The 7,909-nt window shown below is 45.1% G+C and overlaps 1 protein-coding gene across 2 annotated transcripts; it reads left to right on the top strand.

Annotated features, from left to right (window-relative positions):
• Positions 1-401: 401 nt before the first annotated feature.
• On the top strand, positions 402-5,492 carry LOC125538575 (ATP-dependent RNA helicase). Of its 2 annotated transcripts, XR_007296445.2 has the most exons (3): positions 402-2,667; positions 2,841-2,951; positions 4,801-5,492. XR_007296445.2 is itself a non-coding variant. In XM_048701841.2 (2 exons), the coding sequence occupies exons 1-2, from the start codon at positions 536-538 to the stop codon at positions 4,850-4,852; spliced, it is 2,184 nt and encodes a 727-aa protein (XP_048557798.1). In that variant the 5' UTR covers positions 403-535; the 3' UTR covers positions 4,853-5,492. The 2 variants fall into 2 exon arrangements, 1 of the variants encoding a protein (XP_048557798.1); XM_048701841.2 differs by lacking the exon at positions 2,841-2,951 and having other exon boundaries at positions 403-2,667.
• The last annotated feature ends 2,417 nt before the right edge of the window (positions 5,493-7,909 follow it).

The raw sequence follows: 7,909 nt of genomic DNA, 5'->3' as shown, positions 1-7,909 counted from the left end.
CAGGCGTGGAGTTTCATATTTTCCTCCACGGTGGAGTACGGTCAGTCAATGTAAATTGCTAAGTGCACGCAGAAAATGGTTTAGGTTAAGGCTAACCGTTAGATTGATTTTAGTGAGCCTAATCGTGCAGTGATACTGAATTTGTGTACGCTTGATGGGGTGTGTTTAAAGAAGTTCTTGTTTGATTGTTTAATAGTAGTATAGAAGTATAGATATAGAAGTATAGATGATTTTATTTATTTTTTACTTTTTAGATGTCTTGCTATAATCAGTTGATTCGTTTTTAGGGTAAATGTTTTCTTTCCGAGCAAGTTATTATTTTAGGGTTAACAATCGTCACATTCTCCACGCAGTCAGCGCCCCGCGAGGCCGCGACGTGGTCCGTTTGAGCCACCTATCTCCCCGCCGTCCGCTCGTAGCCCACTTTGGCCCAGGATCCCGACAAGGGCCGCCCGTCTGTCGCGCGCCGCCTCCCCTCTTCCCCTCTTCCACCCCATGCCGCCGGCCGCCGCCGTCTCGTAACCCAAACGGACCCATGGCCGCCGCCATCGCTGCCTCGCTTATCCGCCGCACCACCTCATCGCCGTACCGCCGACTTCTCCTCCCCACCTTCTCGCACCTCCACCGCCCTGCCCCCCAATCTCCATCCCCATGGCCCCCATCCCAACATCGCTTCCTCTCGTCTGACGCAACCGACGACCCTGATCGGAAGCTGCCTCCGCTGGACCCGAAGCAACTGTGGCGCGAGCTCTCCACCGCCGAGCCTGCGACGGGCTCGTCGCGCCTCCCCAAGGCCACGTGGGACGACGTGGTGGCCCTCACCCGCCGCTTCGCCAAGGATCCCGCCATTGCCGACCAGGCCCTCGCGCTCTACATCCCCTCCTCAGAGTTTCCCACGTATGCTCGGCACTTCCGCCACTTCATCCCTGCGCGCCTCTCCCAAGAATCCGCCGAGCGGCTCCTTTCTCTCCCGGGCGAGGGCGCGCACGCCCTCCTCCTCCCGGCCTTCGCCGAGTACTGCCTCAACTACCATGCGGATCAGTTGAGGCAGAACAAGTCCGTCATGGCTGCGGCCGACCTCACGGCGCCGCACACCTGGTACCCCTTCGCCCGCGCCATGCGCCGGCGGGTGGTGTACCATTGCGGGCCCACCAACAGCGGCAAGACGCACAACGCACTCGCACGCTTCAGCGCCGCCAAGTCCGGTGTGTACTGCAGCCCGCTCCGGCTCCTCGCCATGGAGGTATTCGACAAGGTCAATGCACTCGGTGTCTACTGCACCCTCCGCACTGGCCAAGAGATAAAGGAAGTTCCCTTCTCCAACCATGTTGCTTGCACTATTGAGATGCTGTCCACGGAGGAGCTCTACGAAGTCGCCGTGGTTGATGAGATACAGATGATGGCTGACCCTGTCAGGGGCTATGCGTGGTCACGTGCTGTTCTTGGGATCAAGGCAGATGAGATACATCTCTGTGGTGACCCTAGTGTGCTCAAGATTGTTCGTAAGGTCTGCGCAGATACTGGAGATGATTTGGAGGTGCATCAGTATGAGCGGTTCAAGCCACTTGTTGTCGAGGCCAAGTCGCTACTTGGAGACCTCAAGAATGTTCGCTCTGGTGATTGCGTTGTTGCCTTCTCACGCAGAGAGATATTTGAGGTGAAGCTGGCAATTGAGAAGTTTACGAAGCACAAGTGTTGCGTCATATATGGAGCTTTGCCACCGGAGACAAGGCGCCAGCAAGCAACATTGTTCAACGAACAGGATAATGAGTATGATGTTCTTGTAGCGAGTGATGCGGTCGGTATGGGTCTGAACCTTAACATTAGGAGGGTTGTGTTCTATAGCTTGTCCAAGTACAACGGGGACAAGATGGTACCTGTTGCTGCTTCACAGGTAAAGCAGATAGCTGGGCGTGCTGGTCGGAGGGGAAGTGTTTATCCAGATGGACTCACAACCACTTTCTTGTTGGATGATTTGGATTATTTAATTCAGTGCCTGCAACAGCCGTTTGAGGAGGCACAAAAAATCGGTCTTTTTCCTTGCTTCGAACAAGTGGAAATGTTTGCCAGTCAGTTCCCCAACCTCACTTTCACTGACTTGTTGGATAAGTTCCGTGACAATTGCCGCATCGACAAGACATACTTCATGTGCCAGCAGGATAGTATCAAGAAGGTTGCTAATATGCTCGAGAGGGTCCAGGGTCTCTCCCTCAAGGATCGCTACAATTTTTGTTTCGCGCCAGTTAATATAAGGGATCCGAAAGCCATGTACCATCTTCTGAGATTTGCTACTCATTATAGCCAGAGCCGTCGTGTTAGCATTGCGATGGGAATGCCGAAGGGTTCGGCAAGGAATGACACTGAACTGCTGGATCTCGAGACGAAGCACCAAGTCCTGTCGATGTATTTGTGGCTGTCACACCATTTTGAGGAAGATAACTTTCCTCATGTGCAGAAAGCTGAGGAAATGGCAACGAATATTGCTGATTTGCTTGGCAAGTCACTTGCCAAGGCATCCTGGAAGCCTGAATCAAGACAACAAGCAAAGCAGAGGCGAGAAGAAATAGAGAGTGACAGCAATGCTGAACAGGCGTCAGATAATGATGCAAAGAATGTTTCCAAAGTTGGTTATGAAAGGACGAGGTCGCTTCCTAAAACATTTCCAAGGTAATATAGCTCTAGCCCACATCTTTTCACACATATGGTGATCGTTCGTGGAGATAATTTTTTTTCTTGTCATGTAGTAGATGTCATTTTTATTTGCTTTTCTTGTATCAAAAAAACTTGTCTTTCTGATAAATAGAGGCTAATAATGAAGAATCCCATGCCACCTAATGCAGTTAAGTTATACTATGGAATTTATTCGGCTTCACTTTGGGTCAGAAGAAACATGAGAGAACACTATGCTTTAATTCCATACAACAGCTGGCAACTGAGTTTGTGAACTCTAGGTATTCCCGTTCTTCATTTGTTCAAGTAACTACAATCCCAATGCCAACTTATAATAATTCAAGTAATCCTAAACTCAACTTCCAGTTGGCAAAATCAATCTCTTCAAAATGGATTTGAGATAATAGTTTTAAGTTGAATTTATATTGCTTAAAACGTTAAATTGTTCCTGATTTGTGTATCTAATAGTAAACTATCAAATATTACCTGAAGTTCCGAACATGTAAATCTTGGGTTGTTTCTTAGCTAACTTTCTTGTTCGCTGGCATATCACCTCATCCTGATCCTGGTATCCTATTTAGCTGGATATTATTCTAGTTAGCTTTGTGATTTGCTTGGAGCATGTATTTCTTGAACATTTTTATGATCCTTTCATTTGAAGTTGATTTGGGCATCTTGGCAAAAAGAAAAGTGTTTGGGGCTGTTTGGTTCCCAGCCACAGTTTGCCAAGCCAAAATTTGGCAGCCACAGTTTAGTTGGCATGTGTTTGGTTTTTGCCACACTTTGGCTTGCCACACTTTATTGCCCATATGGCCCATTTGTCATAGAGACAATTTTTTTGCCAACTTTTGCCAAAGTTTGGCGTCCAATTTCACAGCCACACTTGTGTGGCTTGCCATACTTGTGTGGCTAGCCACACTTTGGCTTGGCCACACTAGTATCCAACCAAACAGACCCAAATTATTTCTTCAAATACATGAGTTTGCCAGAATTATGTTACCAATAATCAGGAGTTCATTTTGGTAAAATGTGCCTTTTTGAGGAAGGACTGTTATCATAGAAGGATTTGTGTGGACCTGTAGAATAAAAAAACTTCAGAACACCAGAAGAGATACGCAAATCACTGTCATTACAAAATTACCAGAGCAAATAAGGTGTAGATTTTCATGAACCTATAACCTTATGTGTTTTCGGACTTAGTTTGGAGTGGGAATGGGAATGGTAATTGTGTGTTATGTCTGTGAGTACCTACCTGAAACAGCTGCAGCATTTAAGTTCAGACTGAAAATCTCATGCTTGTGTACATGTTGCCGAACCTCAAGTTGCTCTGACACTAAATATGCAGAGTATGACAGTGAATCTGTAGGAAGGTGCCAGATGATATACTCCCTCCGTCCCAAAATTCTTGTCTGAGATTTATCTAAATACGGATGTATCTAATACTAAAATGTGACTTGATACATCCGTATTTAGACAAATCTAAGACAAGAATTTTGGGACGGAAGGAGTATTATCATCTGGCAAGAAGCTGTTCACCACCAGAAAATATTCATCTCCAGTGTATGGTGTATATGTTAAATTAAGGGCATTTAACATATTGATATTCTGTTTTGGCTAACATCTATTGCTTTTGGCAATGTCATGTTGAACAAAATAGTTGTTCGTCAATTTCTTCCATAGCTAAGTATCGGCCGTAAGTTTTGAGTCAACTGATGGAACATATGGCTTAATATTTTTATTCTTGTTTTTGTTTCCGTACAAGGTTACATGCCCATTATGCATTTTTTGCTGTTAGGCAAACTAAATTTCAGAATATTTTTCTCGGTATGATTTATGTGACGCTATCTTTGTTTATATGTTTTCCTCATTTCGAGAATTGAGTTACCGAGCCATATAGTCCAGATTTGATATACTGCAGCATGGCTTTTCATCTTGGATGAGTGCTTCTGAAGATTATATTCAGTTACATTGCCTGATCTTTTGAGTTACACAGAAATTTTCAAACAATTCCTAAAAGTGTACTTTCTGGTACAATAGTTGATTTGGGCATGTTTGAAAAGTTTACATAGCAAAACATATTTAACTAAGATAATTCTGGATGTACTTATGATGTATTGTTTCCTCCTGAAGGACAAGACATGGTCAGCCCAGCCATAATTCTTCTTTGAACCTTCTGGCCTGATTGTGGGGTTGGCTATACCCAATTGAATGCTAGAGAAGAACCTGTTGAGCCAAGCTGCGACGCCTCTTCAACCCCCAAATCTGGTGCTTACATGTCACATCTATTGCTATTCTTCCAGTTTTGGTGTATGCCAGCTATGTTGTGCTGGCATGTTGCGCTGAAGCCAGCCAGAGGTGCGCCATGACATTTGCATCAACTGGCGGCTATTTTATTGGCACCAGAAGAGATAGCTGCTGAGTAATGATGTTGTGCAATGCTAGATTGCATGCTGAATAAGGATCTTTAAGTTATCAGAAACAAACTGGTTTTTTGCTGACATGCTACACCAGTATGCGGGTAATAAGCAAACGTGGAGATTTTCAAGGTTTTCATAGATCATTCCTAAGATGTCTTAGATAATTTAGTGTGATTGTCAAACTTGACTGTAATATGTAGAGAGGATAGCAGAGATGTATTATATGCCACTTTCGGGATGTTCTCGCGTTGGTGCAACTGCAGATAGGAGCTTTCTGGTTCCCCGATCGGATGTCAGATGCTAAGTAGACAAAATGTGTAACTTATTTCCACAGTGGCTGCCGTGCGTCGATGTTGGAATCATTTATCTCGATTTGGGATACGAATGACACTGGATCCAGATCTATCTTGCTTGTAGATGAGCCCTGTTAGGGTATGAGCATTCTGATCCGTCCAGTCTTGACTGAGATAATAGTACTGCGGAGTACGGAGCCATCTGGGATGAAGGAATTTACATGCGTTTTGAAGGATTCTCGTGGAAAAATATTTTTGTGTCTTGCATTAACACCCTTCAAATTTCTGCACTGCACGTCTATATGAAGAAATCTAGTGTCAGGGGTGTGTTTGTTTAGGCTGCAACTTCTCCCGCTGCTAGCTGCGGTTGAAAGGTTGGAGATGAGGTGCTATCGTTTAGTAGTCATGCTGTAGCAGCTACGGCTGAAGCTGAAATATACTGAAATGACAATAACACCCTCTGTTGTTTTGTAGATTAGGTTTAAGAGTTGGTGTTAAAGCAAATGAGTTTTGTCTGTCGTAGAACTGAAAAATACATGACATTTCAATCAATTCTTTTTTCTCCTTTTCCTGTGTTTCAAAGAGCCTTCTATTCGGTGAATGCACTCTAGCGAGGGAGTGTTCTTCTATTGCCCCCTGCTCCTGCTTTTAACATCTACGAGCTGTCACGCCAGCCCACGGCTTGTCCTCCACTCTTGGAGCCCCTGTCGTCCATAGTAACATTTAACGTGTGAGGCTACGACCGTTGTCGCCAAAGTTAACAATGCTAGAGACTACAAAAAAATGTAAAAATGCTAGAGGTTACAAATCCAAGGGGACGGAGAGAAACCAGTAGGCACAGACATTAGTATGGAAGGCACTCCGGAACCAGATTTCGTTGCTTGGAGTTACACGAAAAATGATATGTTTTCGGTTCGGACTGCTTGTTTTGTGGAATGAGACAATCGGTATGGAAGTAAACAAAGACATTTCAATGGGATGGGACGAACCACAATTAACCCTATTTGAAGCAAGGTATGGAAATTATCTTGTTCGACAAAGGTCAAGATATTTATCTACGCTACATGGCACACTTTCATGTCGTGTTACGCTCGCAAACAGACATGAAAATTTTGCCCATTTGTCCTACTTACTCTGCTGGTTCAAAAGATACAAAGCACATGCTATTTCTCTGTAATAAAGCAAAGGTGGTTTGGAAAAGGCCGGGGATGGATGTCATTATTGATAAAGCCCGTGAGGTTGATCTTGCTAGAGAGGTGGTGTTGGAGTGTTTACCTCTTCTACCAGACCAAGAATTGTGGATTACAGGACAATGTGTGTGAAATGATTGCTATCTTAGCCTGGTATCTATGATGGGAAATACGAAAATTGGTGCATAATGAGATAGCTCATAACGTGTATCAGATCTGTGTGGGGATACTAGCCCTTATGGCAAACTTCGTTACCACCTCGTCTCCAAAGGCCACTATGAAGGGGGGGGGGCTTGCCCTCCAATGGGCTTTGTGAAACTTAATGTGTTGATGCTTCACCATGACTTGCTTAGGGGTATAATGGGGGTAGTCCTTACATGCGACAAAGGCAGATTTATCGCTGAGGGGAATGGGAAGATAGACTACTGCGCGGATATCTTGTGATGGCTGAAGCCTTGGCTCCCAAATTCAGCTTATCACTGGCGCAGTGGCCGGGATGTATTCGTCTTATTATTAATTCGGATAATCTGGAGGTGATTGGGATCATGAAGGATGGAGGACGGTCGACAGATGCGGGGGCGGCAATCTTCAATGATTTGTTTTCATTATGTGTGTGATTTCATTATTACTAGGTTCAAACATTGTAATAGAGAAGCAAATAAAGTGGCTCACGAGCTAGCTAGGTTTGATGAATCTTTAAATGAAATTGTAACGATCCTCACAAATGATGTATTGGTTATTTCTAATGAATAAAGTTTCCAAATTTATTTTTAAAAAAAGTAGGCATGGACATGTTTTGATCTTAGAGCATCTCCAACAGATGAGCAAAAATAGCAACAATGCCCAAAAAACTGTCATTTGGGTCACTTTGGGCAAGAAAAACGTCTCCAGTAGATACCCTACATCTATATGGTGCCTAAATTTTTTAACATCATGCTCAAACTTTTGCGATAAGCGTCACCTCTAGTTGCTGCCGCAAAACCAAACCGCCCGCTGAAACTTCCCACCGTCGAATCGCCTTCCACCCACGACCGTTGCCGACCATAGATTTCACATGGAAGGCACGTTCGATGCGACCCCGATGCTGGCGGCCTCCCCGTCGGACCTGTAGCCCTCCCTCTAGTGGTTTCCGCATGTGGTGGCACCAAGCCGAAGGTTGTCCGCCACCAAGGGCTTGTGACACCATGAACTGCAGTCGATAGGGATGCGCGTATGGACCACACAGTCGCCGCCAAGGCTCCCCTGCAATTGAAGAAGGCCGTTGCGGGGTCCATTGACCATGGATGTTGCCTGCACGAAGAAGAAGGTTGCCTCGACGCCATTGGTCCCTTCCATGGGG

Source organism: Triticum urartu, chromosome 2A (assembly GCF_056163025.1).
Source record: "Triticum urartu cultivar PI428250 chromosome 2A, HENAU_Tu73, whole genome shotgun sequence".
NCBI classification, from domain to species: domain Eukaryota; kingdom Viridiplantae; phylum Streptophyta; class Magnoliopsida; order Poales; family Poaceae; genus Triticum; species Triticum urartu.
This window is presented reverse-complemented; position numbering and strand designations above follow the sequence as displayed.

Coding starts and splice junctions, on each gene's coding strand:
- LOC125538575 (XM_048701841.2), top strand. CDS start 536: ATGGCCGCCGCCATCGCTGCCTCGCTTATCCGCCGCACCACCTCATCG. Junction 2,668..4,800: donor CTTCCTAAAACATTTCCAAG/GTAATATAGCTC, acceptor TTCCTCCTGAAG/GACAAGACATGGTCAGCCCA.